Source organism: Pseudophryne corroboree, chromosome 5, assembly GCF_028390025.1.
Source record: "Pseudophryne corroboree isolate aPseCor3 chromosome 5, aPseCor3.hap2, whole genome shotgun sequence".
In the NCBI taxonomy this organism is placed as follows: domain Eukaryota; kingdom Metazoa; phylum Chordata; class Amphibia; order Anura; family Myobatrachidae; genus Pseudophryne; species Pseudophryne corroboree.
The window spans coordinates 186,799,507-186,825,698 of NC_086448.1; the positions used below are offsets into that span (position 1 = coordinate 186,799,507).

The following is a 26,192-nucleotide window of genomic DNA, read 5'->3' on the forward strand; positions in this document are numbered from 1 at the left end:
CTTAGTGAAAGTTTTAGTTTAGGTTTGTTATTTTCAGTGAGACCTGCTGGCAACAGGCTCACTGCATCGAGGGACTAAGGGGAGAAGAAGCGAACTCACCTGCGTGCAGAGTGGATTGGGCTTCTTGGCTACTGGACATTAGCTCCAGAGGGACGATCACAGGTTCAGCCTGGATGGGTCCCGGAGCCGCGCCGCCGGCCCCCTTACAGAGCCAGAAGAGCGAAGAGGTCCGGAAAAATCGGCGGCAGAAGACGTTCCTGTCTTCAATAAGGTAGCGCACAGCACTGCAGCTGTGCGCCATTGCTCTCAGCACACTTCATACTCCGGTCACTGAGGGTGCAGGGCGCTGGGGGGGGCGCCCTGAGACGCAATAAAACACGATAAAAATACCTTACATGGCAAAAAATGCATCACATATAGCTCCTGGGCTATATGGATGCATTTAACCCCTGCCAGAATATACAGAAAAACGGGTGATAAGGCCGCCGAAAAGGGGGCGGAGCCTATCTCCTCAGCACACTGGCGCCATTTTCCCTCACAGCTCAGTTGGAGGGAAGCTCCCTGGCTCTTCCCTGCACTACAGAAAGGGTTAAAAAAAGAGAGGGGGGCACTAATTAGGCGCAGTATTAAAACATACAGCAGCTATAAGGGGAAAAACACTTATATAAGGTTATCCCTGTATATATATATATATATAGCGCTCTGGTGTGTGCTGGCATACTCTCCCTCTGTCTCCCCAAAGGGCTAGTGGGGTCCTGTCCTCTATCAGAGCATTCCCTGTGTGTGGGTACGTTTGTGTCGACATGTATGAGGAGAAAAATGATGTGGAGACGGAGCAGAGTGTCTGTAACAGTGATGTCACCACCTAGGGGGTCGACACCTGAGTGGATGTACTGTTGAAAATTACGTGACAGTGTCAGCTCTGTATAAAAAAACAGTGGTTGACATTAGACAGCCGGCTACTCAGCTTGTGCCTGTCCAGACGTCTCCTAGGCCGTCAGGGGCTCTAAAGCGCCCGTTACCTCAGATGGCAGATACAGACGCCGACACGGATACTGACTCCTGTGTCGACGGTGAAGAGACAACCGTGATTTCCAGTAGGGCCACACGTTACATGATTGAGACAATGGAAAATGTTTTATACATTTCTGATAATACGAGTACCACCAAAAAGGGGTATTATGTTCGGTGAGGGAAAAACTACCTGTAGTTTTCCTGAATCTGAAAAATAAAATGAGGTGTGTGATGATACGTGGGTTTCCCCCCGATAACAATTGATAATTTCTTAAAAAGTATTGGCTGTATACCCTTTCCCGCCAGAGGTTAGGGTGCGTTGGGAAACACCCCCTAGGGGGGATAAGGCGCTCACACGCTTGTAAGAACAAGGGCTCTACCTTCTCATGAGATGGCCGCCCTTAAGGATCCTGCTGATAGAAAGCAGGAGGGTATCCAAAAATGTATTCACACACATACTGGTGTTATACTGCGACCAGCAATCGCCTCAGCCTGGAGGTGCAGTGCTGGGTTGGCATGGTCAGATTCCCTGACTGGAAATATTGATATCCTAGATAAGGATAGTATATTATTGCCTATAGAGCATTTAAAAGATGCATTTCTATATATGCATGATGCACAGCGGAATATTTGCCGACTGGCATCAAGTATAAGTGCATTGTCCAATTCTACCAGTAAAATGGTCAGGTGATGCGGATTCCAAACGGCATTTGGAAGTATTGCCTTTAAAAGGGGACATTTGGGGTCGGTCTTTTAGACCTGGTGGCCACGGCAACAACTGGGAAATCCACGTTTGTACCCCAGGTCGCCTCTCAAAATAAGACGCCGTATTATCAGGCGCAGTCCTTTGTTGGCAAGCGGACAAAAGGTTCCTCTTTTCTGCTCGTGAAAGAGGGAGAGGAAAAAGGCTGAAGAGATTACCCAGTTCCCAGGAACAGAAATCCTTTCCCGCCTCTGCAAAAGCCCTCAGTATGACGCTAGGGCCTTACAAACTCAGGCACGGTGGGGGCCCGTTCTCAATGAATTTCAGTGCGCAGTGGGCTCACTCGCAAGTAGACCCCTGGATCCTTCAGGTAATATCTCAAGGGTACATATTGAAATTCGAGACGTCTCCCCCTCGCCGTTTCCAAAAGTCGGCTTTACCGACGTCTCCCTCTGACAGGGAGGCAGTTTTGGAAGCCATTCACCCAGCAGGTGATAATCAAGGTACCCCTCCTGCAACAGGGAACGGGGTATTATTCCACACTATTGTGGTACCGAAGCCAGACGGCCCGGTGAAACCGATTCTAAATCTAAAATCTTTGAACACTTACATACAGAGGTTCAAATTCAAGATTGAGTCACTCAGAGCAGTGATTGCGAACCTGGAAGAAGGGGACTACATGATGTCTTGGGACATCAAGGATGCTTACCTTCATGTCAAAGTTTACCCTTCTCACCAAGGGTACATCAGGTTACGGTACAGAACTGTCACTATCAGTTCAGACGCTGCCGTAGGGATGGTCCACGGCACCCCGGGTCTTTACCAAGGTAATGGCCGAAATGATATCCCTTCGAAGGAAGGGAATTTTAGTTATCCCTTACTTGGACGATTCCCTGATAAGGGTAAGATCCAGGGAACAGTTGGAAGTCGGTGTAGCACTATCTCAGGTAGTGTTGCGGCAGCACGATTGGATTCTCAATATTCCAAAATCGCAGCTGGTTCCGAAGACTTGTCTTCTGTTTCCTAGGGATGTTCCTGGACACAGTCCAGAAAAAAGGTGTTTCTCCCGGAAGAGAAAACCAGGGAGTTATCCGAGCTAGTCAGGAACCTCCTAAAACCGAACCAAGTCTCAGTGCATCAATGCACAAGGGTTCTGGGTAAAAATGGTGGCTTCCTACGAAGCAATCCCATTCGTTAGATTCCACGCAAGAACTTTCCAGTGGAACCTACTGGACAAATGGTCCGGGTCGCATTTTCAGATGCATCAGCGGATAACCCTGTCACCAAGGACAAGGGTATCCATCATGTGGTGGTTGCAGAGTGCTCATCTTCTAGAGGGCCGCAGATTCGGCATTCAGGACTGGGTCCTGGTGACCACGGATGCCAGCCTGCGAGGCTGGGGAGCAGTCACACAGGGAAGGAATATCCAGGGCTTAGGGTCAAGCCTGGATACATCACTTCACATAAATATCCTGAAGCTAAGGGCCATTTACAATGCTCTAAGCTTAGCAAGACCTCTGCTTCAAGGTCAGCCGGTGTTGATCCAGTCGGACAACATCATGGCAGTCACCCACGTAAACAGACAGGGTGGCACAAGAAGCAGGAGGGCAATGGCAGAAGCTGCAGGGATTCTTCGCTGGGCGGAAAATCATGTGATAGCACTGTCAACAGTATTCATTCCGGGAGTGGACAACTGGGAAGCAGACTTCCTCAGCACGACCTCCACCCGGGAGAGTGGGGACTTCACCCAGAAGTCGTCCACATGATTAAAAAACTCGACAGGTATTGCGCCAGGTCAAGAGACCCTCAGGCAATAGTTGTAGACGCTCTGGTAACACCGTGGGTGTACCAGTCAGTGTATGTGTTCCCTCCTCTGCCTCTCATACCCAAGGTACTGAGATTGATAAGATGGAGAGGAGAAAGCACTATATTCGTGGCTCCGGATTGGCCAAGAAGGACTTGGTAACCGGAACTTCAAGAGATGCTCACGGAGAATCCGTGGCCTCTACCTCTAAGAAGGGACCTGCTCCAGCAAGGACCCTGTCTGTTCCAAGACTTACCGCGGCTGCGTTTGACGGCATGGCGGTTGAACGCCGGATCCTGAAGGAAAAAAGGCTTTCCGGATGAAGTCATCCCTATCCTGATCAAAGCCAGGAAGGATGTAACCGCAAAAACATTATCACCGCAATTGGCGAAAATATGTTGCGTGGTGCGAGGCCAGTAAGGCCCGACGGAGGAAATTCAACTGGGTCGATTCCTACATTTCCTGCAAACAGGAGTGTCTATGGGCCTGAAATTGGGGTCCATTAAGGTTCAAATTTGCGGCCCTGTCAATTTTCTTCCAAAAAGAACTAGCTTCAGTCCCTGAAGTTCAGACGTTTGTAAAAGGGGTACTGCATATACAGCCTCCTTTTGTGCCTCCAGTGGCACTTTGGGATCTCAATGTAGTTTTGGGTTCCAAAAGTCACATTGGTTTGAACCACTTAAATCTGTGGAGTTAAAATATCTCACATGGAAAGTGGTCATGCTGTTGGCCCTGGCCTGGGCCAGGCGCGTGTCAGAATTGGCGGCTTTATCCTGAAAAAGCCCTTATCTGATTTTCCATTCGGACAGGGCGGAATTGAGGACTCGTCCTCAGTTTCTCCCCAAGGTGGTTTCAGCGTCTCACCTGAACCAACCTATTGGTGGTGCCTGCGGCTACTAGGGACTTGGAGGCCTCCAAGTTGCTAGACGTTGTCAGTGCCCTGAAAATATATGTTTCCAGGACGGCTGGAGTCAGGAAATCTGACTCGCTGTTTATCCTGTGTGCACCCAACAAGCTGGGTGCTCCTGCTTCTAAGCAGACTATTGCTCGTTGGATTTGTAGTACAATTCAGCTTGCACATTCTGTGGCAGGCCTGCCACAACCAAAATCTGTAAATGCCCACTCCACAAGGAAGGTGGGCTCATCTTGGGCGGCTGCCCGAGGGGTCTCGGCTTTACAACTTTGCCGAGCAGCTACTTGGTCAGGAGCAAATACGTTTGTAAAATTCTACAAAATTAATATCCTGGCTGAGGAGGACCTGGAGTTCTCTCATTTGGTGCTGCAGAGTCATCCGCACTCTCCCGCCCGTTTGGGAGCTTTGGTATAATCCCCATGGTCCTTACGGAGTCCCCAGCATCCACTTAGGACGTTAGAGAAAATAAGAATTTACTTACCGATAATTCTATTTCTCATAGTCCGTAGTGGATGCTGGGCGCCCATCCCAAGTGCGAATTGTCTGCAATACTTGTACATAGTTATTGTTACAAAAATCGGGTTATTATTGTTGTGAGCCATCTTTCAGAGGCTCCTCTGTTATCATACTGTTAACTGGGTTCAGATCACAGGTTATACGGTGTGATTGGTGTGGCTGGTATGAGTCTTACCCGGGATTCAAAATCCTTCCTTATTGTGTACGCTCGTCCGGGCACAGTATCCTAACTGAGGCTTGGAGGAGGGTCATAGGGGGAGGAGCCAGTGCACACCAGTTAGTCCTAAAGCTTTCTTTAGATGTGCCCAGTCTCCTGCGGAGCTGCTGTTCCCCATGGTCCTTACGGAGTCCCCAGCATCCACTACGGACTATGAGAAATAGAATTATCGGTAAGTAAATTCTTATTTTTTCTGACACTGCCAGACAATATCTGTCGTATATTACCACAGCCTCTCACTATATTCAGGAGGCGGCCTCTAATGCAGGAATCATGGCGGCCAAGGCTTCTACTACGTCTATCCTGGCTCGCCGGATTCTGTGGTTGAGGTCCTGGAAAGTGGACCTGGACTCTAAAAAGACCTTGGAGGTGCTTCCTTTCAAGGGAGACATACTATTTGGGGAGGATCTGAACAAGATTGTGACTGACTTGGCGACGGCCAAGACTGCGTTTCTCCTAAGTACTAATCCTTCTGCTCAGAAGGTTAAGCGTACAAATTTTCGTTCCTTTCAGCCGCCAAGCAAAGCAAAAGGTCAGGCATACCCGAGACAGGCTCGTACTTCCAAAATCACTAAGCCCAAATCTAAACAATCCGGGGCCGTCCGTCAGCCTGCTACCAAACAAGACAAGCCTGCTGCATGACTGGGTGGGCCTCCCCCTGGGTGACCCCAGGGTGGGAGGCCGACTTTTGCAGTTTGCCCAAGCACTTAGACGCCTGGGTGCGGGAAGTTGTTTCTCACGGGTACACAATCTCTTTTCAAAAGACGTCTCTCTCGCCAGTTCTGTTCAATGGTTATCCCTTACGATCCGTTGAAAGCGCAAGCTCTACACCTGGTTGTACAATCCCTCCTGGAAACAAGAGTGGTAGTGTCGGTACCTCTGTCCCAGAGAGGAAAGGGATACTATTCGACCCTGTTTCTAGTTCCGAAACCAGATGGGTCTTTCTGGCCTATCCTCAACCTCAAATCATCGAACAAGTTTGTAAGAGTGTCTCAATTCCGTATGGAAACCTTGTGCTCTATTGTGCTGGCCATGGAACCTGAGCACTAAATGGTATCCCTGGACATGCAGGATGCTTACCTGCACATACCTATTGCCATTTTGCATCAGCAGTACCTGCGGTTTGCTATCGGCAACCTTCATTTTCAGTTCCAGGTTCTGCCATTTGGACTGGCCACGGCATCTCAGATTTTCACCAAGGTCTTGGCCGTGATGACTGCTTTCCTCCGTCGTCAGGGAATCAGAATCCTGCCGTATCTGGACGACTTGCTGATTCTGGCAAACTCCCAAGATGTCCTCCTTAGTCAACTGGAGATGTCGGTCCAATTCCGTCAAGCCCACGGGTGACTCATCATTTGGAAAAAGTCCTCGCTGGTCTCTGCTCGGAGCATGGTACACCTGGGAGCGCTGCTGCACACACACAGCCAAAGACTGTTTCTGTCTCCAGAGAAGGTCCTGAAACTTCAGGACAAGATCAGATGCTTCTTCTCTCGCCAGAGAGTGTCGATACACTCGGCGATGCAAGTACTAGGCCTCATGGTGTTGGCTTGCGACATGGTAGAGTACGCTCAATTTCATTCCCGTCCTCTGCAGAGGTTAATCCTTTACACATGGGACGGCCTGCCTCATTGGATCAGGTCTCAAATTATCTCATTGACTCCGGAGGTTCGTCTGTCACTGAGCTGGTGGCTACAGGACCAACCGTTGAGTAGGGGCCGTCCCTTATGGATCTCCACCTGGGTCCTCATGACAACGGATGCCAGTCTGCGAGGTTGGGGTGCGGTGTTGGAGCAACACTCTCCAGCGTCGGTGGACCAGGGAGCAATTTCTCCTCCCGATAAACATTCTGGAATTGCGGGCAGTGTTCAATGCATGACACTGGCCCTGCCTCTGGTACAGAACAGGCCTGTTCAAGTACAATCAGACAACGCCACCACGGTGGCGTACATAAATCATCAAGGCGGCACTCGAAGCCGCATGGCAATAGTGGAAGTGTCAAAAATCCTACAATGGGCGGAACGCCATCTGCCAGCCATATCGGCAGTGTTCATTCTGGGAGTCGTAAACTGGGAAGCGGACTTCCTCAGTCGTCAGGACGTGCACGCTGGAGAGTGGAGTCTTCATCCCCAAGTCTTTCAACTCATAGTGGGACAAGTGGGGCCTGCCAAATGTAGACCAGGTGGCGTCTTGACACAATCACAAGCTTCCAGTCTTCGGAGCAAGGACAAGGGATCCTCATTCGTGGACGCACTGGCAATCCCACGGAACTTTCGGCTGCCGTACGTGTTCCCTCCAGTGTCACTCCTGCCCAGGGCAAGAAAGAGGAATAATACTTCTAGTCACTCCAGCGTGGCCCAGATGGCATTGGTTCTCAGACCTGCAGGGTCTATCGATCGAGCGTCCTCTTCTACTTCCTCAATGCCCAGACCGCCTCGTTCAGGGCCCTTGTGTCTACCCGGACATGGCCAGACTGGCTTTGACAGCGTGGCTCGGATTTATTACAGGGTCTGGAATTCTTACTTCACCTGGTATGCTGCTAAGAATTATGATGCATATACTTTCAAATCTTCCAGGCTTTTGGCTTTTCTACAACAAGCCCTAGACTTGGGCCTTTGTCTGGTCCATATATCTGCCTTGTCGTTGTGGTTTCAGAGAAAAATTGCATCTCTTCCTGACATTCACACTTTCACTGAGGGTGTTTTACGGATTCAGCCTCCCTATGTCCTTCCTGTGGCTCCATGGGATCTGTCTGTCTGTTCTAAATGCCCTACAAGAGTCTCCATTGGAACCTCTTGAGTCTGTGGACCTTAAATGCCTTATGCTTAAGGTCATTTTTCTCTTGGCTATTGCCTTTGCTAGGAGGGTGTCTGAGTTAGGCGCGTTGTCCTGTCGTCCACCCTTTCTGATTTTTCACCATGACCGGGCAGTTCTTCGAACTCGCCCATGTTATTTGCCTAAGGTGGTATCATCTTTTCACCTTGACCAGGAGATTGTGGTTCCAGCCTTCGTCTTCTGGTTTGTCCTCCAAAGAGCGATCTTTGGATGTGGTATGTGCTCTCCGTATTTATCCATTGGGTCCATTGCAGTGAACATACAATGGGCAACAGGTCAGGGATAATACCAGATATGGGAAGAATATGAGATTTGTTCCAATTAATGGATAGGCCTGAGTAGAATCCAAAGGTATCAACAATATTGAGAAGGGAGGTCAGTGAAGTGTCCGCATCATTGAGAAACAGGAGCATATCATCAGCATATAATGCGACAACATCCTCATGCCCATCAATAGTAATGCCTGTAACATCGGGGGAATCCCGAATAAAACTTGTTAGAGGCTCAATGGCCAGGGCAAAGAGGGCTGGGGATAACGGGCAGCCCTGCCTAGTACCACGATGTAGAGCAAAGGGGGACGTAACATAACCATTGACAGACATTCGAGCCATGGGGGTAGGAGTAAAGCAATTGTTATCATTGTATACATTTTGGGCCAAAAGCGAATTTTCTAAGGACTTCCCATAAGTAATCCCATTCCATTGAGTCGAAGGCCTTGGCAGCATCCAAGGAAACCACCACAGCCTCTGAGTCTGAGTGATTCCCCCTTTGCAAATGACAAAACAGCCGTCTCAGGTTCTGGAGAGTAGATTTACCCTGCATAAACCCTGTCTGGTTATCATGAACAATGGTTGTAATTACACTATTAAGGCGAATTGCAAGTATCTTAGCTAAAATTTTGACATCAGTGGCTAATAATGAGATACGGCATTAAGATCCAGGACCGTAGAGTCTTTGCCCGGCTTAAGGATCACTACAATAATTGCCTAGGACATAGACGGGGGCAAGCAACCACCTTCCAACAAGGCGTTAAATATTTTAAAAGATAAGGGACAATATAGGCACTATATTGTTTATAGACTTCAACTGGTATGCTGTCACTACCCGGGGCTTTCTTATTAGGGAAGGAGGCAATAGCTGCCTCAACCACTTCTGTGGATATACTAGCGTCCACAAAATCGATAGTGTTGTGATAATTGGGGCAAATTAATGTGAGAAAGGTACTGCTGCAATTGACTTGGGGTATAAGTAGTTTTAGAGGCATACAGCGAGGAGTAGTAGGATTGGAAAACTTGTGCTATCTCAGGAGTAGTATAAAACAGTGGGGCAGATGTATTAACCTGGAGAAGGCATAAGGAAGTGATAAACCAGTGATAAATGCAAGGTGATAAACACACCAGCCAATCAGCTCCCTTATGTAAATTACCAGTTAGGGGCAGATTGGCTGGTGCATCACCTTGCACTTAACACTGTTTTATCACTGGTTTATCACTTCCTTATGCCTTCTACGGGTTAATACATCTACCCCAGAGTGCCTTGAGGATCACAGATCATTGGAATGGAGCCTCCAGCCCTCTACTCCTGTGCGAGAAAGTACATTTACCATTTATTGGTGGGCATCAGGGCCATCTACGTGTTATGAAAACAGCTGGTTCTGAAAGCTATATTATATATTTATTGTAGCAGTACAGTACACTCTAATCTGGTTCTGTTATACAGAAAATTTTCAAGGAATTGGAGAATGAAGGCCTGCCGGTGTTAGAAACCAGCACCCTCACAGATGAAGGCGTCATTCAAGTGAAAACAGAGGTTTGTATGTTGTAGAATATGGCGCATGACCTGTAACCCCAGTGTCGTCTCCTAGTAAATGTTTTCCCTTCTCTAACGCAGGCCTGTGACCGGCTTCTAGCTCACAGAGTGGAAACCAAGATGAAGGGAAACAAAGTGAATGATGTGCTGAACAGGCTCCACTTAGCGGTCCCAAGTAAAAGAGATGAGAAGGTGAGGGTAATTGTATTTACTTGGTGTATTTGATTAGTTCACTCATGCGCTGGGGTGTATCCAAATACAAGCTGTGTTGCAATAGATAATTTTGTACGGTGCGTGAAACATTGTAAAGAGGAACACACATTTGCAAAGCAATAATGCCATTTATTATTACTGTACAATTTTCCCAATCAATATTTAAAACTGAATCTTAGAACATTTACTAATCACCTTAAACCTACTAACAGTGCAGGCTACATTCTCACAAACATTGGAGTATCCCATGGAACAAATGTTTGTAGGCAATTGGCTCTTTATATGTGGACGTTTTCTGGATGCTTTATTTTGCTACGTTGTGAGTCTGCAAGGTAAACATTAATTTTAATTACCAAGAGAAGTGAGCAGATCATTATTCCTCTATACTCCAGTGTGCTGTGAAGGTCTGACTGTATAGCAGAGTTACACCTAAAGACTTATTGTCAGATCTGGACAGTTGGAATGAAAACCTGGTAATGCATGAGCAGAAATGACCGTTGGCCATTTGCTCCTAAATGCCATAAAACTGACAAAAATGGACGTAGATTTAACCAATTTGTCTGTTTGACCATTTTTGTCTGTTTTCCTGTGTATGGGAGAAAATGGTCAGTTGTCATTTGCTCTCATCCATTACCAGATTTTCATTCCAACCAGCCAGATCTGACACTAAATCTGTAGGTGTATGGCCAGCTTTAATGTAACCTAAACATGCATTCTGTGTGTCTGTTGTTTTAGGAGAGGCCACCTTTCATCCCAGAAGGAGCATTGGCAAGGAAAAAACGGATGGATACAGATGCTCCAAAGAAGAGACTGGTTAGTATTGTGTTTGTAAGACGTACATGACCGATATTGACGCATCACAAGGTTGTCTGACTTGTCTTCACTTTTTGACTATTAGGAGAAAGACATTGAAGAAGAGATGGGCGATGATTACATCCTGGATCTGCAGAGTAAGTGTTGATGACGTTTGAGAATTCCCAGGGAATATATTTGTTTGTTTATTTTTGAAAAGTAAGGTTGAAGGTGTACGTTTGCTTAGTTTTATAAAGGAGCAATACATAATACCTACACATTGCCGTATATAGTACTGTATAACTACTACTAACATTCACTGCTACAGATGTTTGTATATTTAAATGTGTTTTGTGTGTTATCATTTTGTTCTGTCATCAGATATTTCCAGTATAATCTTATGAGCAGTTTAGTTGTCCCTTAACATCATCTGGTAACTATTCCACTATAAATGCAGAAACCTTAAACACTGCACAAGGAAAAAGAAAAAATACAGAAGACTCTTGTGTGGATGCACTCTTATTTTTAGAAATTGATTAATGTGATGATATTAAAACATAACTTTTATTCAATGATTACTCTAAGAAAAAATCCACCAGTTAAGGTCTGGAAAGAATGTATATAGCTAATTGCGTGTGGTTCAGGTCATTTGCATCTCTAAGGGATGCTGATTTGTTAACATGGCTGGTTCGACCTGCTTGGTAGGGTATATATATATATATATATATAGTACCTAGATTGACACGTATTTATAAAAAAATTGGAAATGTTCTGGTTAGTCTATATGCATAGACTACAGGAAGGATGTAGACACTCTTGCTCTACACCCTGTTCCTATCCAACCAGTACAAGCACTGCTTGTATTATTGGGACCTCTGGGGGTCATCAAAGCTCAATTATAGGAGGAGTATAGATCCTGATTAGTGATGGGCCAATCCCGATCTATGACATATCAAGACAAACGGTACTTTGATTAAAGAATATAGTGCAGAAAAAGAAATAATAGGGGAGAAAGTGGTGATCCTGCTGTTGGCTTGGAGTCGAGCAGATCATAAATTACAACACCGGGTATTCTCTGGGGGTCACCCTCACAGGTACTGACCCAGCCCGCCACCGTTTTGCTTCCAAGACTGGTATTATACAGTGTTTATGAGGAGCCAGCATTATAAACCTTGCTCTACAATAGGTAAAGGGACATTCAGATCTTCACAAGTGGTAAAGAGGGCTCGAGTTAAATAAACGCATTTAAAACAAGCTCTTAAAAGCAAATCTACCTGTATCATGCTCCTAACTGAAGGCTGTTATGTAAAGTATAAGAGTCATTACCTGATAGGTGGTAGTGGCAAATCATATATTGCATTGACCTTTTTTTCTCTGACGTCCTAGTGGATGCTGGGAACTCCGTAAGGACCATGGGAATAGACGGACTCCGCAGGAGACTGGGCACTCTAAGAAAGAATTAGGACTACTGGTGTGCACTGGCTCCTCCCTCTATGCCCCTCCTCCAGACCTCAGTTAGAATCTATGCCCGGCTCGAGCTGGTTGCACACTAGGGGCTCTCCTGAGCTTCTAGTAAAGAAAGTATTTATTAGGTTTTTTATTTTCAGTGAGATCTGCTGGCAACAGACTCGCTGCTACGAGGGACTTAGGGGAGAGAAGCGAACCTACCTGCTTGCAGCTAGCTTGGGCTTCTAGGCTACTGGACACCATTAGCTCCAGAGGGATCGAACACAGGCCCAGCCTCGGTCGTCCGGTCCCGGAGCCGCGCCGCCGTCCCCCTTGCAGAGCCAGAAGCAAGAAGAACGTCCTGGAAATCGGCGGCTGAAGACTCCGGTCTTCATTAAGGTAGCGCACAGCACTGCAGCTGTGCGCCATTGCTCCCTATACACACCACATACTCCGGTCACTGATGGGTGCAGGGCGCTGGGGGGGGGGCGCCCTGGGCTGCAATTAGAGTACCTTACATGGCGAACAGCACATAATATAGTCTAATAAACTATATATGTGCAAAAATCCCCCGCCATAATATAAATATAAAGAACGGGTTAAGCCCGCCGAGAAGGGGGCGGGGCTATCTCCCTCAGCATACTGGCCCTATTTCCTCTTCACAGCTCCGCTGGAAGATGGCTCCCCCCTGCAGTTTCCAGGCTCAAAGGGTAAAAAAGAGAGGGGGGGCACTAAATTTAGGCGCAAAACTGTATTGTATAGCTGCTATAGGGAAAATCACTTTCTGTAATAGTGTAAATCCCTGTTTATATAGCGCTGTGGTGTGTGCTGGCATACTCTCTCTCTGTCTCCCCAAAGGACTTTGTGGGGTCCTGTCCTCAGTCAGAGCATTCCCTGTGTGTGTGCGGTGTGTCGGTATGGCTGTGTCGACATGTTTGATGAGGAGGCTTATGTGGAGGCGGAGCAGGTGCCGATAAATGTGATGTCACCCCCTGCGGGGTCGACACCAGAGTGGATGGATATGTGGAAGGTTTTACACGACAGTGTCAACTCCTTACATAAAAGGTTCGATGACATAACAGCTGTGGGACAACCGGCTTCTCAGCCAGTGCCTGCCCAGGCGTCTCAAAGGCCATCAGGGGCTCAAAAACGCCCGCTACCTCAGATGGCAGACACAGATGTCGACACAGAGTCTGACTCCAGTGTCGACGAGGACGAGACTAATGTACATTCCACTAGGGCCATCCGTTGCATGATTACGGCAATGAAAAATGTGTTGCACATTTCTGACATTAACCCAGGTACCACTAAAAAGGGTATTATGTTTGGGGAGAAAAAGCAGCCAGTGTTTTTTCCCCCATCAGATGAGTTGAATGAAGTGTGTGAAGAAGCGTGGGCTTCCCCTGATAAGAAACTAGTGATTTCTAAAAAGTTACTGATGGCGTACCCTTTCCCGCCAGAGGACAGGTTACGTTGGGAGACATCCTGAGGGTGGATAAAGCGCTCACACGCTTGTCAAAAAAGGTGGCACTGCCGTCTCAGGATACGGCCGCCTTAAAGGAGCCTGCGGATAGAAAACAGGAGGCTATCCTGAAGTCTGTATATACACACTCAGGTACTATACTGAGACCTGCTATTGCTTCAGCATGGATGTGCAGTGCTGCAGCAGCGTGGTCTGATAACATTGATTCCCTTGACAGGGACACTATATTGCTAACCATAGAGCATATTAAAGACGTAGTCTTATATATGAGAGATGCACAGAGGGATATTTGCCGGCTGGCATCTAGAATTAATGCAATGTCCATTTCTGCCAGGAGAGTATTATGGACTCGGCAGTGGACAGGTGATGCGGATTCTAAAAGGCACATGGAGGTTTTGCCTTACAAGGGTGAGGAATTGTTTGGGGATGGTCTCTCGGACCTCGTTTCCACAGCAACAGCTGGGAAGTCAACATTTTTACCTCAGGTTCCCTCACAGCCTAAGAAAGCACCGTATTATCAGGTACAGTCCTTTCGGCCCCAAAAAGGCAAGCGGGTTAAAGGCGCGTCCTTTCTGCCCAGAGGCAGGGGTAGAGGGAAAAAGCTGCACCATACAGCCAGTTCCCAAGAACAAAAATCCTCCCCTGCTTCCACTAAATCCACCGCATGACGCTGGGGCTCCACTGGTGGAGCCAGGTGCGGTGGGGGCCCGTCTCCGGAACTTCAGCGACCGGTGGGTTCGCTCACAGGTGGATCCCTGGGTTCTACAAGTGGTATCTCAGGGATACAAGCTGGAATTCGAGACGTCTCCCCCTCGCCGTTACCTCAAATCAGCCTTGCCAGCTACTCCCCAGGACAGGGAGGTAGTGCTGGCGGCAATTCACAAGCTGTACCTCCAGCAGGTGATAATAAAAGTTCCCCTCCTTCAACAGGGACGGGGTTACTATTCCACAATGTTTGTGGTACCGAAACCAGACGGTTCGGTGAGACCCATTCTAAATTTGAAATCCTTGAACACTTATATAAGGAAGTTCAAGTTCAAAATGGAATCGCTCAGGGCGGTTATTGCAAGCCTGGAAGAGGGGGATTACATGGTATCACTGGACATCAAGGATGCTTACCTACATGTCCCCATTTACCCACCTCACCAGGTGTACCTCCGTTTTGTGGTACAGGACTGCCATTACCAATTCCAGACGTTGCCGTTTGGTCTGTCCACGGCACCGAGGGTATTTACCAAAGTAATGGCTGAAATGATGATACTCCTTCGAAAGAAGGGAGTTATAATTATCCCGTACTTGGACGATCTCCTTATAAAGGCGAGGTCCAGGGAGCAGATGTTGGTCGGAGTAGCACTATCTCAGGAAGTGCTACAACAGCACGGCTGGATTCTGAATATTCCAAAGTCGCAGCTGGTTCCTACGACGCGTCTGCTGTTCCTGGGTATGATTCTGGACACAGAACAGAAGAAGGTGTTTCTCCCGGAGGAGAAGGCCAAGGAGTTGTCATCTCTGGTCAGAGACCTCCTGAAACCAAAACAGGTGTCGGTGCATCACTGCACGCGAGTCCTGGGAAAGATGGTAGCTTCTTACGAGGCAATTCCATTCAGCAGGTTCCATGCAAGGATCTTTCAGTGGGATCTGTTAGATAAGTGGTCCGGAACGCATCTTCAGATGCATCGGCTGATCACCCTGTCCCCGAGGGCCAGGGTGTCTCTGCTGTGGTGGCTGCAGAGTGCTCAACTTCTCGAGGGCCGCAGATTCGGCATACAGGACTGGGTCCTGGTGACCACGGATGCAAGCCTCCGAGGTTGGGGGGCAGTCACTCAGGGAAGAAACTTCCAAGGACAATGGTCGAGTCAGGAGGCTTCCCTACACATAAATATTCTGGAACTAAGGGCCATTTACAATGCCCTAAGTCAGGCAAGACCCCTGCTTCAAAACCAGCCGGTGCTGATTCAGTCAGACAACATCACGGCGGTCGCCCATGTAAACCGACAGGGCGGCACAAGAAGCAAGATGGCGATGGCAGAAGCCACAAGGATTCTCCGATGGGCGGAAAATCACGTGATAGCACTGTCAGCAGTGTTCATTCCGGGAGTGGACAACTGGGAAGCAGACTTCCTCAGCAGGCACGACCTCCACCCGGGAGAGTGGGGACTTCATCCAGAAGTCTTCCAGCTGATTGTAAATCGTTGGGAAAGGCCACAGGTGGACATGATGGCGTCCCGCCTCAACAAAAAGCTAAAAAGATATTGCGCCAGGTCAAGGGACCCTCAGGCGATAGCTGTGGACGCTCTAGTGACACCGTGGGTGTACCAGTCGGTTTATGTGTTTCCTCCTCTTCCTCTCATACCAAAGGTGCTGAGGATAATAAGAAAGAGAGGAGTAAGAACTATACTCATCGTTCCGGATTGGCCAAGAAGGTCTTGGTACCCGGAACTACAAGAAATGATCACAGAGGACCCTTGGCCTCTGCCTCTCAGACAGGACCTGCTACAGCAGGGGCCCTGTCTGTTCCAAGACTTACCGCGGCTGCGTTTGACGGCATGGCGGTTGAACGCCGGATCCTGATGGAAAAGGGCATTCCGGTTGAAGTCATTCCTACGCTGATAAAAGCTAGGAAGGATGTGACAGCAAAACATTATCACTGCATATGGCGAAAATATGTTGCTTGGTGTGAGGCTATGAAGGCCCCCACAGAAGAATTTCAGCTGGGTCGATTTCTGCACTTCCTACAGTCAGGAGTGACTATGGGCCTAAAATTGGGATCCATTTAAGTCCAGATTTCGTCCCTGTCTATTTTCTTTCAAAAAGAACTTGCTTCACTGCCTGAAGTTCAGACGTTTGTTAAGGGAGTGCTGCATATTCAGCCCCCTTTTGTGCCCCCAGTGGCACCTTGGGATCTCAACGTTGTGTTGGATTTCCTAAAATCACATTAGTTTGAGCCACTTCAGACCGTGGAATTAAAATATCTCACGTGGAAAGTGGTCATGCTTTTGGCCTTGGCTTCGGCTAGGCGGGTGTCAGAATTGGCGGCTTTGTTCTGTAAAAGTTCCTATCTGATCTTCCATATGGACAGAGCAGAATTGAGGACTCGTCCCCAATTTCTCCCTAAGGTGGTATCAGCGTTTCATTTGAACCAACCTATTGTGGTGCCTGCGGCTACTCTGGACTTGGAGGCTTCCAAGTTGCTGGACGTAGTCCGGGCCCTGAAAATTTATGTTTCCAGGACGGCTAGAGTCAGGAAGACTCGCTGTTTATCCTGCATGCACCCAACAAGCTGGGTGCTCCTGCTTCTAAGCAGACTATTGCTCGCTGGATCTGCTCCACGATTCAACTTGCACATTCTGCGGCTGGACTGCCGCATCCTAAATCAGTCAAAGCCCATTCCACGAGGAAGGTGGGCTCTTCTTGGGCGGCTGCCCGAGGGGTCTCGGCTTTACAACTTTGCCGAGCTGCTACCTGGTCGGGATCAAACACGTTTGCAAAATTCTACAAGTTTGATACCCTGGCCGAGTAGGACCTTGAGTTTGCTCATTCGGTGCTGCAGAATCATCCGCACTCTCCCGCCCGTTTGGGAGCTTTGGTATAATCCCCATGGTCCTTACGGAGTTCCCAGCATCCACTAGGACGTCAGAGAAAATAAGAATTTACTCACCGGTAATTCTATTTCTCGTAGTCCGTAGTGGATGCTGGGCCCCCGTCCCAAGTGCGGATTGTCTGCAATACTTGTATATAGTTATTGCTTAACTAAAGGGTTATTGTTATGAGCCATCTGTTCAGTGAGGCTCAGTTGTTATTCATACTGTTAACTGGGTATAGTTATCACGAGTTGTACGGTGTGATTGGTGTGGCTGGTATGAGTCTTACCCGGGATTCCAAATCCTTTCCTTGTAGTGTCAGCTCTTCCGGGCACAGTTTCCCTAACTGAGGTCTGGAGGAGGGGCATAGAGGGAGGAGCCAGTGCACACCAGTAGTCCTAATTCTTTCTTAGAGTGTCCAGTCTCCTGCGGAGCCCGTCTATTCCCATGGTCCTTACGGAGTTCCCAGCATCCACTACGGACTACGAGAAATAGAATTACCGGTGAGTAAATTCTTATTATTTCATTTCTGTTTTTCTAGAATACTGGGATATAATGAATTCTTCAGAGAAATATGACAGGATACCAGAAGTCTGGCAGGGTCATAATATTGCTGATTACATAGATCCGGATATAATGAAGGTAAGTCCAGCAATAAGTCCCTAATGTAAATGAATGTTACTTGTCTGCCCAAGAAATTGAGATTGCTACCTAGGAACAGTGACATCATTGGAACACAAAAAAACTTAAGTGAGCTCACTAGATCACAGGTTCTCAAACTCGGTCCTCAGGACCCCACACGGTCACCTGTAGATTTTTAAAATGTGACAGTTGGAGACACACAGTGCAGTTGCTGGGTGACATGAAAAAGGTGAACCGTGTGGGGTCCTGAGGACCAAGTTTGAGAACCACTGCACTAGATCATAGGGGTCTATTCATGAAGCAGTGAAAAGAGTGTAGAAAAGGACCAGTAGTGAAGTTGTTCATGGCAACCAATCAGCTTTGAAGGAAGCCTTTATCAAGTACATTCTATAAAATGTAAGGGAGATGCTAATTGGTTGCCATGAGCAACTTCTCCACTGGTCTGTTTTTCCACTCTTTTTCACTGCTTCATGAATAGACCCCATAGTGAGTTGAAAAGCTGCTTTTAAGTTTTGGCTAAACCCATAGTAGAGATGCCTCCCTGCTCAGCTTCACCATTCATGTGATATCATTGTTTGCTTGCTCATTGTCATGATTATTGCTTGTAAGTTTATTTCGTTTACTTCAGTGCTTTAAGGTGTGTATTTGACTAGGTGATGAAGAAGAAACCTATTGTGATCCAAAATGTTCTCCATGTTACAACAGTCCACTTTTTTCCAGTGTTTCCATCTGCACAGATTATATAAACTGCATTCTGTGAGGTAATCACCATTGTGTGACTGACAAAAAGGGCTGCATACAGCAGGGACAGTGGCATGATGTGAGGGAGTAGAGAGGAGTAGGAAGCTACAGGTTCATTGTTAGGAGTGGAGTGTCCCATCAGCTCAGTGTAGGATGATTCTGTCCCATACCTTCCATAGGCTTATACATACAACTCAGTTGTTTAATCAATACTTGGATTTGTTGTCTCCTAAGTAATGCATAGGCCAGTGGTACTCACTGTGTGCCGTGGCCACTTGCAGGGGTGCCCTGGGTCCAAGACCAATTCAAATTATAGTCAATGTGATAGGCAAAACCAATGCTGGTGGCTGTCAATCATAAATTATGTGGACAAACAGAAGCAAATAGTGTCTCTCACCACACAATTAAATCTAAAGGAGACATATAAACACAGTTTACTTTAATATTTCTCTCTAAATTTCTCAATAAGAAACTTTTGGCCTAGGGGTGCCATGAAAAAAATTCTGATACTCTAGTGTGACGTGATTCAAAAAAAGTTTGAGAACTGGCTTAGGATATAATATCTCATATCCAATATTCCTTTTACCTTACATTAGAAACTGGAAGAACTGGAGAAAGAGGAGGAGCTGAAGGAAGCAGCTGGGGAATATGACAGTGATATCGAAAGCGAAGATGAGGAAATGGCAGACATTCGTCAGCTCGCTCAGCAGATTCGCGAGAAGAAAAAACTAAAAGTTCTCCAGTCAAAAGAGAAAGATGTTCATAAGCCACGACTACCAAGAACTGCTAAAAAGGTACGTGCTGGTGGGATTCAGCGGGTATAGGATTATTTTCCTCTTCTAGAAGGATTCTGGTGTGTAAGGGGTGAGTCTTCTCTGTCCCTGCTAGTAAGCTATGTGCTGGTGGGTTTAGAATGAGCCTTCTCTGACCCTGCTAGAAAGGTATGTGCTTGTGGGATCCATAGTGTATAGGATAAATCTTCTATTTTATTTTTTATATTAGCTGCTAGTGTATTGCTTATACTTATAATTTTATTTCTGACATTGTCTATTCTACCAATCATCTCTTGTTTGAGTTTAAGATAAGGTAACTGATAGAATTGTTCATTAAGAAGGCTGTGGGGTTAAAGACTAAGGGAAAGATCTATCATTCTTTCTAAAGAGGGCAAGTGGAAGAGTTTCCCATAGTAGCCAATAAGCTTCATTTATCTAGTACATTCTATGAAATGATAGCTAGAATCTGGTTGCTATAGGCAACACCTCCACTCAAACCCCAACTGGCAATTGGGCCAGCCAAGTCTGCACTTAGTCTAAGCTGATTAGAAGCCTGACTGAGCAGCACCGCCTCCCAGTGCATACTGGGGAAGGCTGGGAGCAACTCAAGCAGCCAAAAGGATGACACCAGGAGCTGGATGCCGTCACCGAGGTGTGCCTAGTACCTTGTCCTCTTCAGGTGGTTTGCTAATTCCCCAGTAAGACTTGTAGAATTAAAATGCTAACTTAAGTTTGGGAAAGAGGACCTACCAGAAAAACTTCTAGATGAAAATGTTCAGATGTCTGTATCACACAGCCCAGTGAAAGGTTGTAATTGTTAATTGTGTGAAAACCAAGCAGAAAAGGAAAGTAAGAGTCGACAAGTAACCATTGGATTTAGGGTTGAGACCATTGAAAATTCTATCTGCTGTTTCTTTTGACTTAGAAGAGAGTAGAAAAGAATATTCTTTATACCAAATTTTAAAGGCATATTGGAGGCCAGTGGGAAAATAGAGATTGTATTAGAATGCATATATTAAAATGCTAGAAAGACCTTGTGTCGTTACTGTTCATTTGTCATATTGTATGCTTGAAATAATGGTAAAGTGTTAATTAGCTACATGTCTTCCTTGTTCTGTTCTAAATATATGTTAGGAGTTGCAGCGGTCTGTAACAGAGCGGGGAGGTAATATTGTGGTGTTAGCAGTGATATGTCGGGTTACCACGGAACGGGCTCTTATTTAAAAAAAAAACAAAAAACCTATGTTTTGGGGGTTAGTGACTGGTTAAATAATAAAAATGATTATTGTTTGGACAAAGTAGAGGGTAATAAGTAACTGGACAGAGAAATCTTTGTGTAATGCTAGGATTGATGATGCTATGTAAAGGGATGTGAGGGAATAGTATAACGCAGACCTATCATGCAGGACAATCTCATGCCGTGCAGTTATGGGGTTGACATGGCATTGTGATATTGCTAAATACACTCTGCAAATATGATTAAATCAAACAATTTACATTTTATTTTGTTTTATATACAGGTCCAACGCAAGACATTAGAGAAGGAGATGAGTTCACTTGGGCTTGATATGACTGAGAAGGATGAGGTAAGACCTGCAGTATGATTTTATGTACGTGGTTATTTAATAGATAGATTTGAATGGCTAGCGTAAGGGGATTTGTACTAAGCTGGTAAATTATTTTTTGGGACACCACCATAGATATAAAGATCTGTTTACTGGGTCTTGTCTAATGGCCACACATATATATATATATTCTCCTTTACCTCCACTATGATTGCAACGTGGTGGCTGGAATATCTCACGGTGATAGTGGCACTTCCTGTAGTATCGGTACAACTTATGGCTGCCAATTGACTGGTGTCTGCAGGTTGTTTATGCTACAGGGGGTGGGAGGTAGTTCTCTCCAGTATGTATCTGGGAATGATTGTGTAATCTTTGTGCAATACATGTGTTTAGTAGTGGATACCTCTGCAATATGTGTGATAAAGTACATTTGCTGCATAAAATAATGCTGTCATAGTTATTCATTATATTATGGGCCTGTACTTCGTGTGCCAAAATTTGTTCTTGCATGCTATCCGGATCTCCGCGACTTGTTCATCCAGATTTGAAATCACAAATCTCCTAGAATTGTGGAGTAAAAAAATTCTGTGGAAACTGTAAATAAACCAAAAAATGCACTTAAAAAGAAAAGTCATTTGAGTTTTTAACCATATTTGGACCAAGTACCATTGGATGTTTGTAACGTTATACTTTGCTTATTACTGCCAGACCCACTATGCAACACAAGCGAGATCCAGGAGCGTACAGAGGAAGCGTAAACGTGACGAGTCTGAGCCACCAACATCTGTCACTCGCAGCCGAAGCAACTCAAAACCACCACGAGACCAGTCTGGAGTTCGTGATGCAAAGGTTTGTGCTCTTTTATTACTGGACATCTAACTAGGATATCTACAGATTGCAAAGTGTGTTGATAGCGTCCTATCCCTTAAGTGTGTCTGTGTAATGCATCAAATGAATTTTCTAACCTGTTAAAATACTTGTGGTTATTGAAGGATTATTTTTCTGCATGGAAGCTAACCATTGAGTATGCTATAGCTTTCACATGACAGGGTTAAGTCTCAGATCCTCATGCTATCCAGAGCTTGGATCATCCAGTGGGCATTGAGGGTCCAGATTGCTCTAGCCCCTGGATTTGTTTTGTTTTTTTACAAACCAAATAGTAATGCGAGTGCCAAACTACAAGCATTCCTCTGGCCCCAGGGGGACTTAATCATTCTCTGATGCTATCCATTGGGTATATCAAGGAGCTGTCGCTGTCCACTCATTGGACTTCTCTTCAGCTTACCGACCACCATTAATAAGCTGCACTCGTTGCCTGACTGTAGCTGCTGAACATTTTTTGGCTCGTAAGAGAGCTCTGTGTTGGCTTATTGGGAAATCCAAACTGCCCTGACGAGCACATAAGAATACACTACATCATTTCCGTAATTGTCATTTCTTTTCGTTGGTTTGACAACAGTACATTACTATGATTAGTTTTCCTGTGGCAATCTGATAGTTTACATTCAGTCCAGATCTGCGCTGCCTGCCTATAACATTTCCTCTTCCCTATTTAGATGGCAAGGAAAGCAAAGAAGATCATGAAGAATTCTCAGAGGAACATGAACAGATTGGGCAAGAAAGGAGAGGCTGATAGACACGTGTTTGATCTGAAGCCCAAACATTTATTTGCTGGCAAGCGGAAATCTGGCACCACAGACCGAAGATAAAGGTCTTTAGAGCAGGAATGGGTTCTCCTACATCCTGTTCCGCTGAGAGGACTTTTTAAAACCTACTATAGGGGGTGTTGAGCTCTCGGTCTACATACAGCTGTCTTTCTTCATGCAGATGCTGAATAGAATGGAACTATCTTAGTGGAAAGAAATGGCCTTCAATAAATTGCATTACATTTTTATTGTATTATATATTGGACTGAGAGTAAGGTGGAACATCTGGCAATGGATATGATATTGTGCAGGGCTTTGCAGAGTCACATGCATTGTAAAGTTTGAAGCCATCTTGCAGTGTATGATAAATAAATATGTAACATCTGATCATATTTATTCCTTACAAATCAACTAAAAATTGTTTATTTTTTAAAAACTCAACAGATTTGATTATTAAGACATGATTTCTGGCATTACATCTGAGAAACACATCACTGACAGTTATTTTGGTGTAGTGCATGTATGTACACCCTTCCAGATCAGCATGAACACTGACCTAATGTCTCTCATCACAACTGGGGACTCTTTACTAGTTAGTGTATATTTAGCAGCTGAGTAATTGCAGCGTTGGTCTATGTACTTGTCTCTGCATTTCAAAAGAAAAGGAATTGGTAATATGTAACAATGATTGATCACATTTGTGTTCCATTCTAGAAGTTAACCTGGTAGAGAGGATTGCCTTAAACAACATTTCTCTTTCATCCACTAGGGGACACTGGAATTCTTCAGACAGTTGGGGTGTGAAGTATGCAGACCGGAGGTAGTACAATCTAAATAACAAATTTATGGACAGATGGCTCCTCCCCCTTCACGCCCCATAATCCTTCAGTTTGAAAAATTGTGCTGGAGGTGCAGCACTGTAAGGAGCTCCTGCTCCACTAAAGATGCATTTTTTTAAAAATAATAATTTCTGTCTGGAGCCAAGCCAACCTATCTGAAAGGTGGGCAAAGGCTCCAAGGTGCAAGAGAGACAAAGATCCTGTCTGAAGGGGTCGGCATCTCAGGGGATAGTAAGCAGCAGCAGAGCGAGTAAACTGGCTGCCTCAGAGCTGAGGTAAAAGTTAGACGCTGGGGAGCATAGTAACAGTCTCCCCCTGCAGTGACTGTTTCCCCGTAGCAGCTGCGCAAAGCCAGGAGGACTAATAGCTAATTAGCGCGTTAAGGACATGAAGGACAGGCTGCTGGGGGCTTAGGAGGTGGGGACCGGAGGCTCCGGAGCAGGTGCAGGGAAGCCGCAGGGGTCGCTGGGGGGAAGACAGATCTGGCGGCACTTACATGTAGTAAGTGATGGTGGAGAGCCACGGAAAGAGGACGCTGACATCCCGGGTGTGGGAGACGGAGCTGGAAGAGGCTCAGTGCAGACTGCATGCGTTATATGATGTCAACACACAATTTCTCTGACGTCCTAGTGGATGCTGGGTACTCCGTAAGGACCATGGGGAATAGACGGGCTCCGCAGGAGACTGGGCACTCTAAAGAAAAGATTAGGTACTACATCTGGTGTGCACTGGCTCCTCCCTCTATGCCCCTCCTCCAGACCTCAGTTAGAATCTGTGCCCGGCCAGAGCTGGTTGCACACTAGGGGCTCTCCTGAGCTTCCTAGAAAGAAAAGTATTTGTTAGGTTTTTTATTTTCAGTGAGATCTGCTGGCAACAGACTCACTGCTACGTGGGACTTAGGGGAGAGAAGCAAACCTACCTGCTTGCAGCTAGCTTGTGCTTCTAGGCTACTGGACACCATTAGCTCCAGAGGGATCGAACACAGGGCCCGACCTCGATCGTCCGTTCCCGGAGCCGCGCCGCCGTCCCCCTTGCAGAGCCAGAAGACGGAAGAAACCGGAGGAAATCGGCGGCTGAAGACTTCGGTCTTCATTAAGGTAGCGCACAGCACTGCAGCTGTGAGCCATTGCTCCCTATGCACACCACACACTCCGGTCACTGATGGGTGCAGGGCGCTGGGGGGGGGGGGGGCGGGGCCTGGGCAGCAATTAGAGTACCTTACATGGCAAAAAGCACATAATACAGTCTAAGAAACTGTATATGTGCATAATCCCCCGCCATAAAAGTATATAAAAAAGCGGGAGAAGTCTGCCGAGAAGGGGGCGGGGCTGGGGCTATCTCCCTCAGCACACCGGCGCCATTTTCTCTTCACAGCTCCGCTGGAAGACAGCTCCCCAGGCTCTCCCCTGCAGTTTCCAGGCTCAAAGGGTAAAAAGAGAGGGGGGGCACTAAATTTAGGCGCAAACGGAGTATATTAAGCAGCTATAGGGAAAATTCACTTTTGTTAGTGTAAATCCCTGTTTATATAGCGCTGTGGTGTGTGCTGGCATACTCTCTGTCTCCCCAAAGGACTTTGTGGGGTCCTGTCCTCAGTCAGAGCATTCCCTGTGTGTGTGTGCGGTGTGTCGGTACGGCTGTGTCGACATGTTTGATGAGGACGCTTACGTGAAGGCGGAGCAGGTGCCGATAAGTGTGATGTCGCCCCCTGCGGGGCCGACACCTGAATGTATGGATATGTGGAAGGTATTAACCGACAGTGTCAACTCCTTACATAAAAGGTTCGATGACGCAGCTTTGGGACAGCCGGCATCTCAGCCCGTGCCTGCCCAGGCATATCAGAGCCCGTCAGGGGCTCAAAAACGCCCGCTACCTCAGATGGCAGACACAGATGTCGACACGGAGTCTGACTCCAGTGTCGACGAGGATGAGACAAATATACAATCCACTAGGGCCATCCGATGCATGATTACGGCAATGAAAAATGTGTTGCACATTTCTGACATTAACCCGGTTACCACAAAAAAGGGTATTATGTTTGGGGAGAAAAAGCAGCCAGTGACTTTTCCCCCATCTGATGAGTTAAACGAATTGTGTGAAGAAGCATGGGGTTCCCCAGATAAGAAACTAGTAATTTCTAAGCGGTTACTAATGGCGTACCCTTTCCCGCCAACGGATAGGTTACGCTGGGAGACATCTCCTAAGGTGGACAAGGCGCTCACACGCTTATCAAAGGTGGCACTGCCGTCTCACGATACGGCCGCCTTAAAGGAGCCTGCAGATAGAAAGCAGGAGGCTATCCTGAAGTCTGTGTATACACACTCAGGTACTATACTAAGACCTGCTATTGCTTCAGCATGGATGTGCAGTGCTGCAGCAGCGTGGTCTGATTCCCTGTCTGATAACATTGATTCCCTTGACAGGGACACTATATTGCTAACCATAGAGCATATTAAAGACGTAGTCTTATATATGAGAGATGCACAGAGGGACATTTGCCGGCTGGCATCTAGAATTAATGCGATGTCCATTTCTGCCAGGAGAGTATTATGGACTCGGCAGTGGACGGGTGATGCTGATTCTAAAAGGCACATGGAAATTTTGCCTTATAAGGGTGAGGAATTGTTTTGGGACGGTCTTTCGGACCTCGTATCCACAGCAACAGC

General features: G+C 46.6%; 1 protein-coding gene across 1 annotated transcript in view; it reads left to right on the forward strand.

The window, feature by feature from the left end:
* Positions 1-23,077, forward strand: part of GTPBP4 (GTP binding protein 4) — a 44,655-nt gene extending 21,578 nt beyond the window's left edge. The window contains exons 9-17 of the mRNA XM_063921937.1: positions 9,719-9,808; positions 9,890-10,000; positions 10,757-10,834; positions 10,920-10,971; positions 17,865-17,965; positions 19,303-19,500; positions 21,000-21,065; positions 21,753-21,893; positions 22,601-23,077. Of these exons, the coding sequence (XP_063778007.1) occupies positions 9,719-9,808; positions 9,890-10,000; positions 10,757-10,834; positions 10,920-10,971; positions 17,865-17,965; positions 19,303-19,500; positions 21,000-21,065; positions 21,753-21,893; positions 22,601-22,753 (990 nt within the window). The 3' untranslated portion in view covers positions 22,754-23,077. The remainder of the gene's footprint in view (positions 1-9,718; positions 9,809-9,889; positions 10,001-10,756; positions 10,835-10,919; positions 10,972-17,864; positions 17,966-19,302; positions 19,501-20,999; positions 21,066-21,752; positions 21,894-22,600) is intronic.
* The last annotated feature ends 3,115 nt before the right edge of the window (positions 23,078-26,192 follow it).